This window comes from Carcharodon carcharias (assembly GCF_017639515.1).
Source record: "Carcharodon carcharias isolate sCarCar2 chromosome X unlocalized genomic scaffold, sCarCar2.pri SUPER_X_unloc_8, whole genome shotgun sequence".
NCBI lineage: Eukaryota > Metazoa > Chordata > Chondrichthyes > Lamniformes > Lamnidae > Carcharodon > Carcharodon carcharias.
This window is the reverse complement of record NW_024470885.1, coordinates 207501-221320: the sequence shown is the minus strand read 5'-3', so window position 1 is coordinate 221320 and position 13820 is coordinate 207501. Positions and strand designations below refer to the sequence as shown.

Genomic DNA, 13820 nt, shown 5'->3' with positions numbered 1-13820 from the left:
AGAGAGCGGGAGCGGCGGAGGGAGAGAGAGCGGGAGCGGCGGAGACAGAGAGAGCGGGAGCGGCGGAGACAGAGAGAGCGGGAGCGGCGGAGACAGAGAGAGCGGGAGCGGCGGAGACAGAGAGAGCGGGAGCGGCGGAGGGAGAGAGAGCGGGAGCGGCGGAGGGAGAGAGAGCGGGAGCGGCGGAGGGAGAGAGAGCGGGAGCGGCGGAGGGAGAGAGAGCGGGAGCGGCGGAGGGAGAGAGAGCGGGAGCGGCGGAGGGAGACAGAGAGAGCGGGAGCGGCGGAGACAGAGGGAGCGGGAGCGGCGGAGACAGAGAGAGCGGGAGCGGCGGAGGGAGACAGAGAGAGCGGGAGCGGCGGAGACAGAGAGGGAGTGGGAGCGGCGGAGGGAGAGAGAGCGGGAGCGGCGGAGGGAGAGAGCGGGAGCGGCGGAGACAGAGAGAGCGGGAGCGGCGGAGACAGAGAGAGCGGGAGCGGCGGAGGGAGAGAGAGCGGGAGCGGCGGAGGGAGAGAGAGCGGGAGCGGCGGAGACAGAGAGAGCGGGAGCGGCGGAGACAGAGAGAGCGGGAGCGGCGGAGACAGAGAGAGCGGGAGCGGCGGAGACAGAGAGAGCGGGAGCGGCGGAGGGAGAGAGAGCGGGAGCGGCGGAGGGAGACAGAGAGAGCGGGAGCGGCGGAGACAGAGAGGGAGCGGGAGCGGCGGAGACAGAGAGGGAGCGGGAGCGGCGGATGGAGAGAGAGCGGGAGCGGCGGAGACAGAGAGAGCGGGAGCGGCGGAGGGAGAGAGCGGGAGCGGCGGAGACAGAGAGAGCGGGAGCGGCGGAGACAGAGAGAGCGGGAGCGGCGGAGGGAGAGAGCGGGAGCGGCGGAGGGAGAGAGAGCGGGAGCGGCGGAGGGAGAGAGAGCGGGAGCGGCGGAGACAGAGAGAGCGGGAGCGGCGGAGACAGAGAGAGCGGGAGCGGCGGAGACAGAGAGAGCGGGAGCGGCGGAGACAGAGAGAGCGGGAGCGGCGGAGACAGAGAGAGCGGGAGCGGCGGAGACAGAGAGAGCGGGAGCGGCGGAGGGAGAGAGAGCGGGAGCGGCGGAGGGAGAGAGAGCGGGAGCGGCGGAGGGAGAGAGAGCGGGAGCGGCGGAGGGAGAGAGAGCGGGAGCGGCGGAGACAGAGCGGGAGCGGCGGAGACAGAGAGAGCGGGAGCGGCGGAGGGAGAGAGAGCGGGAGCGCCGGAGACAGAGAGAGCGGGAGCGCCGGAGACAGAGAGAGCGGGAGCGGCGGAGACAGAGAGAGCGGGAGCGGCGGAGGGAGAGAGAGCGGGAGCGGCGGAGGGAGAGAGAGCGGGAGCGGCGGAGGGAGAGAGAGCGGGAGCGGCGGAGGGAGAGAGAGCGGGAGCGGCGGAGACAGAGAGAGCGGGAGCGGCGGAGACAGAGAGAGCGGGAGCGGCGGAGACAGAGAGAGCGGGAGCGGCGGAGGGAGAGAGAGCGGGAGCGGCGGAGGGAGAGAGAGCGGGAGCGGCGGAGACAGAGAGAGCGGGAGCGGCGGAGACAGAGAGAGCGGGAGCGGCGGAGACAGAGAGAGCGGGAGCGGCGGAGGGAGACAGCGGGAGCGGCGGAGGGAGACAGAGCGGGAGCGGCGGAGGGAGAGAGAGCGGGAGCGGCGGAGACAGAGAGAGCGGGAGCGGCGGAGGGAGAGAGCGGGAGCGGCGGAGGGAGAGAGCGGGAGCGGCGGAGACAGAGAGAGCGGGAGCGGCGGAGACAGAGAGAGCGGGAGCGGCGGAGGGAGAGAGAGCGGGAGCGGCGGAGGGAGAGAGAGCGGGAGCGGCGGAGACAGAGAGAGCGGGAGCGGCGGAGACAGAGAGAGCGGGAGCGGCGGAGGGAGAGAGAGCGGGAGCGGCGGAGACAGAGAGAGCGGGAGCGGCGGAGGGAGACAGAGCGGGAGCGGCGGAGGGAGACAGAGCGGGAGCGGCGGAGGGAGAGAGAGCGGGAGCGGCGGAGGGAGAGAGAGCGGGAGCGGCGGAGGGAGACAGAGCGGGAGCGGCGGAGGGAGACAGAGCGGGAGCGGCGGAGACAGAGAGAGCGGGAGCGGCGGAGACAGAGAGAGCGGGAGCGGCGGAGGGAGAGAGAGCGGGAGCGGCGGAGACAGAGAGAGCGGGAGCGGCGGAGACAGAGAGAGCGGGAGCGGCGGAGGGAGAGAGAGCGGGAGCGGCGGAGGGAGACAGAGCGGGAGCGGCGGAGGGAGAGAGAGCGGGAGCGGCGGAGGGAGAGAGAGCGGGAGCGGCGGAGACAGAGAGCGGGAGCGGCGGAGACAGAGAGCGGGAGCGGCGGAGGGAGAGAGAGAGCGGGAGCGGCGGAGACAGAGAGAGCGGGAGCGGCGGAGGGAGAGAGAGCGGGAGCGGCGGAGACAGAGGGAGCGGGAGCGGCGGAGACAGAGAGAGCGGGAGCGGCGGAGACAGAGGGAGCGGGAGCGGCGGAGACAGAGAGAGCGGGAGCGGCGGAGACAGAGAGAGCGGGAGCGGCGGAGACAGAGGGAGCGGGAGCGGCGGAGACAGAGAGAGCGGGAGCGGCGGAGACAGAGAGAGCGGGAGCGGCGGAGGGAGAGAGAGCGGGAGCGGCGGAGGGAGAGAGAGCGGGAGCGGCGGAGGGAGAGAGAGCGGGAGCGGCGGAGGGAGAGAGAGCGGGAGCGGCGGAGGGAGAGAGAGCGGGAGCGGCGGAGGGAGAGAGAGCGGGAGCGGCGGAGGGAGACAGAGCGGGAGCGGCGGAGGGAGAGAGAGCGGGAGCGGCGGAGGGAGAGAGAGCAGGAGCGGCGGAGGGAGAGAGAGCGGGAGCGGCGGAGGGAGAGAGAGCAGGAGCGGCGGAGACAGAGAGAGCGGGAGCGGCGGAGGGAGAGAGAGCGGGAGCGGCGGAGGGAGAGAGAGCAGGAGCGGCGGAGACAGAGAGAGCGGGAGCGGCGGAGGGAGAGAGAGCGGGAGCGGCGGAGGGAGAGAGAGCGGGAGCGGCGGAGGGAGAGAGAGCGGGAGCGGCGGAGGGAGAGAGAGCGGGAGCGGCGGAGGGAGAGAGAGCGGGAGCGGCGGAGGGAGAGAGAGCGGGAGCGGCGGAGGGAGAGAGAGCGGGAGCGGCGGAGACAGAGAGAGCAGGAGCGGCGGAGACAGAGAGAGCAGGAGCGGCGGAGACAGAGAGAGCGGGAGCGGCGGAGACAGAGAGAGCGGGAGCGGCGGAGACAGAGAGAGCGGGAGCGGCGGAGGGAGAGAGAGCGGGAGCGGCGGAGGGAGAGAGAGCGGGAGCGGCGGAGGGAGAGAGAGCGGGAGCGGCGGAGACAGAGAGAGCGGGAGCGGCGGAGGGAGAGAGAGCGGGAGCGGCGGAGACAGAGAGAGCGGGAGCGGCGGAGGGAGACAGAGCGGGAGCGGCGGAGACAGAGAGAGCGGGAGCGGCGGAGGGAGAGAGAGCGGGAGCGGCGGAGGGAGAGAGAGCGGGAGCGGCGGAGACAGAGAGAGCGGGAGCGGCGGAGGGAGACAGAGCGGGAGTGGCGGAGGGAGAGAGAGCGGGAGCGGCGGAGGGAGAGAGAGCGGGAGCGGCGGAGACAGAGAGAGCGGGAGCGGCGGAGGGAGAGAGAGCGGGAGCGGCGGAGGGAGAGAGAGCGGGAGCGGCGGAGGGAGAGAGAGCCGGAGAGAGAGCGGCGGAGACAGAGAGAGCGGGAGCGGCGGAGGGAGACAGAGCGGGAGCGGCGGAGGGAGAGAGAGCGGGAGCGGCGGAGGGAGAGAGAGCGGGAGCGGCGGAGACAGAGAGAGCGGGAGCGGCGGAGGGAGACAGAGCGGGAGCGGCGGAGGGAGAGAGAGCGGGAGCGGCGGAGGGAGACAGAGCGAGAGCGGCGGAGGGAGAGAGAGCGGGAGCGGCGGAGGGAGGGAGAGAATGAAGGGGGTGGGTTGAGAGTGGAGAGGACCCTCTCTCCGCCCCCCACCTCCGGATTACATACCTGTTTCCGGGGAGCTGGGTTTGCTCTGTCGCTCGGGTCAGGCGGCTGCTCCTCTGACGCGCCCTCCGGCGGCTTCGGCTTGCGTTTGCGAGGCCCCTCGTCCGGCGTCCGGGCTGACGCTCCCGGCGTCGGCTCCGTCTGCGGCCGGCGGGGGCTGCGGTCCCCGGGCGTGCCGGGGCTGCTGGAGGGGGTGAGCGGGAGGGGGAGGGGGAGGGGGGGGGGCGAGGCGGCGGCCGGCGGGGGTCGCTCGGGGCCGGCTCGAGGCTGACCGCTGGGGTCGCAGCCGCCTCGCTGGGCCTCGTGCCTGCGGCTCTCGGCCGCCCGGGCGGTGCAGATGAGGTCGGGGCTGGAGGAGGAGAGCTTCCGCCGCAGGAACTCGGGGGTGGGGTTCCGCAGCACTGCGGCCGGGCCGAAGTAGCGCAGGTTCTGGGAGCAGGGGGTCAGCAGGTCCTTGCAGGCGGGGCCGTGGACGGGGGACACTCCTCCCCGCAGGCCCACCGCCTTGGCCAGGCCCAGCAGCTCCCCCTGGCTCCCCCTGGCCGCGGCCTTGCGGTACCGGGGCTTAACCCGCTGGCGGCAGCGCCCGGCCGGAACTGACCCCCTCGGGCAGCCAGCCAGAGCCACCTGGGTGACCGCGGAGTCCAGCTTGGGCAGAATGACCTCCGACCTGAGGAGATCCGGCCTGCGAGAGAGAGAGAGTGAGAGAGAGAGTGAGAGAGAGTGAGTGTGAGAGAGGGAGGGTTAACCGCCCCCCCCACAACCCAGTGACCCCCCCTCCATTGACCCTGTCTCCCCCACAGTCTCGGGCAGCGCATTCCAGACCCTAACCACTCGCCGCGAGAGAAAGTTTCTCCTCGAGTCTCCGTTGCTTCTGTTACCAGTCGCCTTAAGTCTGTCTCCCTCTGGTTCCGGATCCTTCCCCCACGGTGCGAACAGTCCCTCCCTGTCCACTCTGTCCCAGACCCCTTGTGATTTTGAACACACCTCCATCAAATCCCCTCTCAGAGCCTACTCTTCTCCAGTGAGAACAGTCCCATCTTCTCCAAGCTATCTTCGTAACTGAAGTCCCTCATCCCTGGGACCATCCTGGAGAATCTTTCCTGCACCCTCTCCGATGTCTCCACATCCTTCCCAAAGTGCGGAGCCCAGAACTGGACACAATCCTCCAGCTGAGACTGAACCAGCGACCTATACAAGTTCAGTATAGCCTCCCTGCTCTTACACTCTGTGCTCCCCCCTCTGAATAAAGCCCAGGATCCTGTCTGCTTTCTTAACCCTCCCTCTCCACCCATCCTGTCACCCTCAGTGACTGACGCACAGATACCCCCAGGTCCCTCTGCTCCTACACCCACCCTCCCTATCACCCCCTCCCTTTTAGAGTTGTCGCCCTTATTTTAAACCCTCTCCGTGTCCCTCCTCCTGAAACGAATCACTTCCCATTTCCCGGTGTTGAAATTCATCTGCTGCCTGTCTGACCCCCTCCTCCCCCTACCCCGCCCCCCCGACAAGCTGCCTGTGTCCTTCTGGAGTTTGGCACTGTCCCTCCCACCCTCGCGGTCCTGCCCTTTCTGACCTCTTGCTGTGCGCTGGGGGCGTGTGAGCCGTGTGCCGCTTCTGCAGGAGCTTCTCGATGGAGTTGGTGTGGACCAGCGGCCAGCTGGTCTGGTGCTTGAATATCCCCGGATACGATTTGTCCAGTGCTTGTTCCCGTCTGGAGAGAGAGAGAGAGAGAGAGAGGAGGAGGAGTCCCAGTGAAGGAGGGAGCGAGAGAATTGGGGTCTTTCAGAGAGCGGCTGCTGGTGGTGGGGAGGGAGGGGGCTGTGGGTGGGGTGGGGAGAGGGTTCGAATCCCAGCACGGCCGCTGTTGGGGGAGGGGGGGTGGGAGAGAGGAGGAGGTGGTGGGGGTCGGGGGTGGGGGTGAGACACAATTTAAGCATCGAGCTGGGGGTGGGGTGGGGGTGGGGGTGGAGGTGGGTTTAGTGGGGGTGGGGGTGAGGGACAGTTTAAGCCTCGAGCTGGGTGAGGGGTGGGGGTGGGGGGGTTGGGTTTAGTGGGGGTGGGGGTGAGGGACAGTTTAAGCCTCGAGCTGGGTGAGGGGTGGGGGTGGGGGGGTTGGGTTTAGTGGGGGTGGGGGTGAGGGACAGTTTAAGCCTCGAGCTGGGTGAGGGGTGGGGGTGGGGGGGTTGGGTTTAGTGGGGGTGGGGGTAAGACACAGTTTAAGCCTCGAGCTGGGTGAGGGGTGGGGGTGGTGGTGGGGGTGGGGGGGGTCGGGTTTAGTGGGGGTGGTGGTGGGGGTGGGGGGGGTCGGGTTTAGTGGGGGTGGGGGTGGGGGTGAGGGGGTTGGGTTTAGTGGCGGTGGGGTGGGGGTGAGGGGGTTGGGTTTAGTGGGGGTGGGGTGGGGGTGGAGGTGGGTTTAGTGGGGGTGGGGGTGGGGGACAGTTTAAGCCTCGAGCTGGGTGAGGGGTGGGGGTGGTGGTGGGGGTGGGGGGGTCGGGTTTAGTGGGGGTGGTGGTGGGGGTGGGGGGGTTGGGTTTAGTGGGGGTGGGGGTGAGGGGGTTGGGTTTAGTGGGGGTGGGGGTGGGGGTGAGGGGGTTGGGTTTAGTGGGGGTGGGGGTGGGGGTGAGGGACAGTTTAAGCCTCGAGCTGGGTGAGGGGTGGGGTGGGGGGGGTGTTTGTCGGGTGGCCTTGCTAAACCCTCTCACCTGAGCAGCTCCTTCTCCTTCAGTTCCAGCTGTAACATGACTGCGTTCAGCTCCATGTACAGGTTATTGGCCCTTTCCAGCTTCCGTTCATAATGTTCCCGGATATCCAGAGCGTGTCTGAGAACCAGGGAATATTCAGCATGAAAACACCGGATAACAGAATGTTCCCGGATATCCAGGACGGGTCTGAGAACCAGGGAATATTCAGCATGAAAACACCGGATAACAGAATGTTCCCGGATATCCAGAGCGTGTCTGAGAACCAGGGAATATTCAGCATGAAAACACCGGAAACAACAGCAACTGAAGAGCCGTCTCTGTGAAAATTATAACTAAGCCACGGGGTAGATAAATATACACCCAGGAGGTAGATAAATATACACCCGGGGGTGGAGGGATAAATATACACCCAGGAGGTAGATAAATATACACCCGGGGGTAGAGGGATAAATAAATCAATAAACACCTGGGGATAAATAAATCAATAAACACCCAGGAGATAAATAAATAAACACCCGCGGATAAATCAATAAACACCTGGGGCATAAATAAATAAATACCCGGGGATAAATCAATAAACACCTGGGGCGTAAATAAATAAACACCCGGGAGATAAATAAATAAACACTCGGGGGGATAAATAAATAAACACCCGGGGGGATAAATAAATAAACACCCACAGATAAATAAACATCCGGGGGATAAATAAACATCCGGGGGATAAATAAATAAACACCCGGGGGATAAATAAACAAACACCCGGGGATAAATAAATAAACACCCGGGGGATAAGTAAATAAACACCCGGGGATAAATAAATAAACACCCAGGGGATAAGTAAATAAACACCCGGGGGATAAATAAACAAACACCCGGGGATAAATAAATAAACACCCGGGGGATAAGTAAATAAACACCCGGGGGATAAATAAATAAACACCCGCAGATAAGTAAATAAACACCGGGGGATAGATAAATAAACATCCGGGGGATAAATAAATAAACATCCGGGGGATAAATAAATAAACACCCGGGGGATAAATAAACAAACACCCGGGGATAAATAAATAAACACCCGGGGGATAAGTAAACAAACACCCGGGGATAAATAAATAAACACCCGGGGGATAAGTAAATAAACACCCGGGGATAAATAAATAAACACCCGGGGGATAACTAAATAAACACCCGGGGGATAAATCAATAAACACCCGGGGGATAAATCAATAAACACTTGGGGATAAATAAATAAACACCCGGGGAGATAAATAAATAAACACCCGGGGGATAAATCAATAAACACATGGGGGATAAATAAATAAACACCCGGGGGATAAGTAAATAAACACTTGGGGATAAATAAATAAACACCCGGGGGATAAGTAAATAAACACCCGGGGATAAATAAATAAAGACCCAGTGGATAAATAAATAAACACCCGGGGGATAAATCAATAAACACATGGGGGATAAATAAATAAACACCCGGGGGATAAGTAAATAAACACTTGGGGATAAATAAATAAACACCCGGGGGATAAATAAATAAACACCCGGGGGATAAGTAAATAAACACCTGGGGGATAAATAAATAAACACCCGGGGGATAAATAAATAAACACCCGGGGGGATAAATAAATAAACACCCGGGGGGATAAATAAATAAACACCCGGGGGATAAGTAAATAAACACTTGGGGATAAATAAATAAACACCCGGGGGGATAAATAAATAAACTCTGTTTAGAAAGACGGGTGCCCCCAGATTTCGACACAGCCCACCCTTTTTCTACCCGGCTGATCTACCTCAGGTATCTTACCTCAGCTCCTCCCGTCTCCGACGGACCAGCTCTTCGTCCAGACGGTGAATACAGGTCCCTTCACTCTTAATCTTCTCAAAATGTTGCTTCACTTCCTCTCGCCATTCAGCCTACAGCAAGGGAGTGAGGCATTTAGAGAGGGGGTTGCAAAGAGACAGCAAGAGGGAGAAAGACATTGGGGGGGAGGTGTGGAGAGAGAGAGGGAGAGAGAGAGAGGGAGGGAGAGAGAGGGAGAGAGAGAGAGAGAGGGACAGAGAGGGATAGAGCGAGAGGCAGCGAGAGAGAGGGATAGAACGAGAGGCAGAGAGAAGAGAGCGAGAGAGGGATAGAGCGAGAGGCAGCAACAGAGAGGGAGAGGCAGGGAGAGAGCGGGAGGCAGGGGAGAGCGGGAGGCAGGGGAGAGCGGGAGGCAGGGGGAGAGCGGGAGGCAGGGGGAGAGCGGGAGGCAGGGGGAGAGCGGGAGGCAGGGGGAGAGCGGGGGGCAGTGGGAGAGCTTGAGGCGGGGGAGAGCGGGAGGCAGGGAGAGAGCGGGAGGCAGGGAGAGAGCGGGAGGCAGGGGGAGAGCGGGAGGCAGGGGAGAGCGGGGGATAGAGGGAGAGCGGGAGGCAGGGGGAGAGCGGGAGGCAGGGGGAGAGCGGGAGGCAGGGGGAGAGCGGGAGGCAGGGAGAGAGCAGGAGATAGAGGGAGAGCGGGGGGCAGTGGGAGAGCTTGAGGCGGGGGGAGAGCAGGAGGCAGCGGAGAGCGGGAGCCAGTGGGACAGCGGGAGGCAGGGGGAGAGCGGGGGGGCAGGGGCAGAGTGGGTGGCGGAGGGAGAGCGGGTGACAGAGGGAGAGTAGGAGGCAGGGGGAGAGCGGGAGGCAGGGAGAGAGCCGGAGGCAGGGAGAGAGCCGGAGGCAGGGAGAGAGCCGGAGGCAGGGAGAGAGCCGGAGGCAGGGAGAGAGCCGGAGGCAGGGAGGTAGGGGGAGAGTGGGGGGGCGGAGGGAGAGCAGGGGGCGGGGGGAGAGCAGGAGGGGGGGAGAGCGGGGGGTAGAGGGAGGGCGGGGAGAGCAGGAGGCGGGGGAGAGCGGGAGGCAGGGGGAGAGCGGGAGGCAGGGAGAGAGCAGGAGGCAGGGAGAGAGCGGGAGTGAGGAAGAGGGAGGCAGAGAGAGAGAGAGTGAGACAGAGAAAGAGAGAGAGCGGGAGGCAGGTGGAGAGTGGGGGGCGGAGGGAGAGCAGGGGCGGGGGGAGAGCAGGACGGGGGGAGAGCGGGGGTAGAGGGAGGGCGGGGAGAGCAGGGGGCAGTGGGAGAGCTTGAGGCGGGGGGAGAGCGGGTGGCAAAGGGACAGCGGGAGGTAGGGGAGAGCGGGGGGGCAGAGGGACAGCGGGAGGTGGGGGAGAGCAGGGGGCAGAGGGACAGCGGGTGACAGAGGGACAGCGGGGGGCAGAGGGAGAGCAGGAGGCAGGGGGAGAGCGGGAGTCAGGGGGAGAGCGGGAGGCAGCGGAGAGCGGGAGCCAGTGGGACAGCGGGAGGCAGGGGGAGAGCGGGGGGGCAGGGGCAGAGCGGGTTGCGGAGGGAGAGCGGGTGACGGAGGGAGAGCAGGAGGCAGGGGGAGAGCGGGGGGGCAGGGGCAGAGCGGGTTGCGGAGGGAGAGCGGGTGACGGAGGGAGAGCAGGAGGCAGGGGGAGAGCGGGAGGCAGGGGGAGAGCCGGAGGCAGGGAGGGAGCCGGAGGCAGGGAGAGAGCGGGAGGTAGGGGGAGAGTGGGGGGCGGAGGGAGAGCAGGGGGCGGGGGGAGAGCAGGAGGGGGGGAGAGCGGGGGGTAGAGGGAGGGCGGGGAGAGCGGGAGGCAGGGGGAGAGCGGGAGGCGGGGGAGAGCGGGAGGTGGGGGAGAGCGGGAGGCAGGGAGAGAGCGGGAGGCAGGGAGAGAGCGGGAGTGAGGAAGAGGGAGGCAGAGAGAGAGAGAGTGAGACAGAGAAAGAGAGAGAGCAGGAGGCTGGTGGAGAGTGGGGGGCGGAGGGAGAGCAGGACGGGGGGAGAGCGGGGGTAGAGGGAGGGCGGGGAGAGCGGGAGGCAGGGGGAGAGCGGGAGGCAGGGGGAGAGCGGGAGGTGGGGGAGAGCGGGAGGCAGGGGGAGAGCGGGAGGCAGGGAGAGAGCGGGAGGCAGGGAGAGAGCGGGAGTGAGGAAGAGGGAGGCAGAGAGAGAGAGAGTGAGACAGAGAAAGAGAGAGAGCAGGAGGCTGGTGGAGAGTGGGGGGCGGAGGGAGAGCAGGACGGGGGGAGAGCGGGGGTAGAGGGAGGGCGGGGAGAGCGGGGGGCAGTGGGAGAGCTTGAGGCGGGGGGAGAGCAGGGGGCAGAGGGACAGCGGGAGGTAGGGGAGAGTGGGGGGCAGAGGGACAGCGGGAGGTGGGGGGAGAGCGGGGGGGCAGGGGCAGAGCGGGTTGCGGAGGGAGAGCGGGTGACGGAGGGAGAGCAGGAGGCAGGGAGGGAGCCAGAGGCAGGGGGAGAGCCGGAGGCAGGGAGAGAGCGGGAGGTAGGGGGAGAGTGGGGGGCGGAGGGAGAGCAGGGGGCGGGGGGAGAGCAGGAGGGGGGGAGAGCGGGGGGTAGAGGGAGGGCGGGGAGAGCAGGAGGCAGGGGGAGAGCGGGAGGCAGGGGGAGGGCGGGGAGAGCAGGAGGCAGGGGGAGAGTGGGAGGCAGGGGGAGAGCGGGAGGTAGGGGGAGAGCGGGAGGCAGGGGGAGAGCGGGAGGCAGGGGGAGAGCGGGAGGCAGGGGGAGAGCGGGAGGTAGGGGGAGAGCGGGAGGTAGGGGGAGAGCGGGAGGCAGGGAGAGAGCGGGAGTGAGGAAGAGGGAGGCAGAGAGAGAGAGAGAGAGAGACAGAGAAAGAGAGAGAGCGGGAGGCGGGTGGAGAGTGGGGGCGGAGGGAGAGTGGGGGGCGGGGGGAGAGCAGGACGGGGGGAGAGCGGGGGGTAGAGGGAGGGCGGGGAGAGCGGGGGGCAGTGGGAGAGCTTGAGGCGGGGGGAGAGCGGGGGGCAGAGGGACAGCGGGAGGTAGGGGAGAGCGGGGGGCAGAGGGACAGCGGGAGGTGGGGGGAGAGCGGGGGGGGCAGGGGCAGAGCGGGTGACAGAGGGACAGCGGGGGGCAGAGGGAGAGCAGGAGGCAGGGGGAGAGCGGGAGTCAGGGGGAGAGCGGGAGGCAGGGAGAGAGCGGGGGGCAGAGGGACAGCGGGAGGTGGTGGAGAGCGGGAGGCAGGGAGAGAGGGAGGCAGGGGGAGATCGGGAGGTGGGGGAGAACGGGGGACGGGGAGAGAGCAGGAGTGAGAAAGGGAGGCAGGGAGAGCGGGAGGCAGAGGGCGATTGGGAGACGGGGGAGAGCAGGGGGCAGGGGGAGCGGGAGTGAGAAACAGGAAGGCAGAGAGAGATTGGGAGACGGGGGAGAGCGGGAGTGGGAAAGAGGGAGGCAGAGAGAGATTGGGAGGCGGGGGAGAGCGGGAGTGAGAAACAGGAAGGCAGAGAGAGATTGGGAGACGGGGGAGAGCGGGAGTGGGAAAGAGGGAGGCAGAGAGAGGGAGGCGGGGGAGAGCGGGAGTGGGAAAGAGGGAGGCAGAGAGAGGGAGGCGGGGGAGAGCGGGAGTGGGAAAGAGGGAGGCAGAGAGAGATTGGGAGACGGGGAGAGAGCAGGAGTGAGAAAGAGGGAGGCAGAGAGAGGGAGGCGGGGGAGAGCGGGAGTGGGAAAGAGGGAGGCAGAGAGAGATTGGGAGGCGGGGGAGAGCGGGAGTGAGAAACAGGAAGGCAGAGAGAGATTGGGAGACGGGGGAGAGCGGGAGTGGGAAAGAGGGTGGCAGAGAGAGGGAGGCGGGGGAGAGCGGGAGTGGGAAAGAGGGAGGCAGAGAGAGGGAGGCGGGGGAGAGCGGGAGTGGGAAAGAGGGAGGCAGAGAGAGATTGGGAGACGGGGAGAGAGCATGAGTGAGAAAGAGGGAGGCAGAGAGAGGGAGGCGGGGGAGAGCGGGAGTGGGAAAGAGGGAGGCAGAGAGAGATTGGGAGACGGGGGAGAGCGGGAGTGGGAAAGAGGGAGGCAGAGAGAGGGAGGCAGGGGAGAGCGGGAGTGGGAAAGAGGGAGGCAGAGAGAGATTGGGAGACGGGGGAGAGCGGGAGTGGGAAAGAGGGAGGCAGAGAGAGGGAGGCGGGGGAGAGCGGGAGTGGGAAAGAGGGAGGCAGAGAGAGGGAGGCGGGGGAGAGCGGGAGTGGGAAAGAGGGAGGCAGAGAGAGGGAGGCGGGGGAGAGCGGGAGTGGGAAAGAGGGAGGCAGAGAGAGGGAGAGACACCATCAGTGTTGCTCCCAGATGATGATAACCAACAACAAGATGAGATATCCAGTCCACAACAGGCCATTCAGCCCCTCTGCTCCATGCTGCTGTTTCTGGTCACCATGAGCCTCCTCCTGCTTCATCTCACCCCCCCATGCCACATCCGCCTAGTCCTCTCTCCCTCGTGTGTTTATCCGGCTTAAAACACTTTAGCAACTAAAATCATTTACTCCAGGTAAATTCCCCCCCCCTTTAATCTCTCCTCCCTCTCCCCATTCCCTCCCTCCCCCCATTCCCTCCCTCTCCCCATTCCCTCCCTCTCCCCATTCCCTCCCCTTTACTCCCTCCTCCCTCTCCCCATTCCCTCCCTCTCCCCATTCCCTCCCCTTTACTCCCTCCTCCCTCTCCCCATTCCCTCCCTCTCCCCATTCCCTCCCCTTTACTCCCTCCTCCCTCTCCCCATTCCCTCCCTCCCCCCATTCCCTCCCTCTCCCCATTCCCTCCCTCTCCCCATTCCCTCCCCTTTACTCCCTCCTCCCTCTCCCCATTCCCTCCCTCTCCCCATTCCCTCCCTCTCCTCATTCCCTCCCTCTCCCCATTCCCTCCCCTTTACTCCCTCCTCCCTCTCCCCATTCCCTCCCTCTCCCCATTCCCTCCCCTTTACTCCCTCCTCCCTCTCCCCATTCCCTCCCTCTCCCCATTCCCTCCCCTTTACTCCCTCCTCCCTCTCCCCATTCCCTCCACTTTAATCCCTCCTCCCTCTCCCCATTCCCTCCCTCCCCCCATTCCCTCCCTCTCCCCATTCCCTCCCTCCCCCCATTCCCTCCACTTTAATTCCTCCTCCCTCTCCCCATTCCCTCGCTCTCCCCATTCCCTCCCCTTTACTCCCTCCTCCCTCTCCCCATTCCCTCCCTCTCCCCATTCCCTCCACTTTACTCCCTCCTCCCTCTCCCCATTCCCTCCCTCTCCCCATTCCCTCCACTTTACTCCCTCCTCCCTCTCCCCATTCCCTCCCTCTCCCCATTCCCTCTCTCTCCCCATTCCCTCCCTCCCCCCAT

The 13820-nt window shown here is 65.3% G+C and overlaps 1 protein-coding gene across 1 annotated transcript in view; it reads right to left on the bottom strand.

Moving 5' to 3' along the window:
• map3k12 (mitogen-activated protein kinase kinase kinase 12) overlaps nucleotides 1-13820 on the bottom strand; it is a 50906-nt gene that overhangs the window by 18451 nt on the left and 18635 nt on the right. Inside the window, exons 7-10 of the mRNA XM_041182524.1 lie at nucleotides 8487-8596; nucleotides 6668-6784; nucleotides 5539-5676; nucleotides 3966-4647 (exon numbers count right to left, since the gene is read on the bottom strand). Of these exons, the coding sequence (XP_041038458.1) occupies nucleotides 3966-4647; nucleotides 5539-5676; nucleotides 6668-6784; nucleotides 8487-8596 (1047 nt within the window). The remainder of the gene's footprint in view (nucleotides 1-3965; nucleotides 4648-5538; nucleotides 5677-6667; nucleotides 6785-8486; nucleotides 8597-13820) is intronic.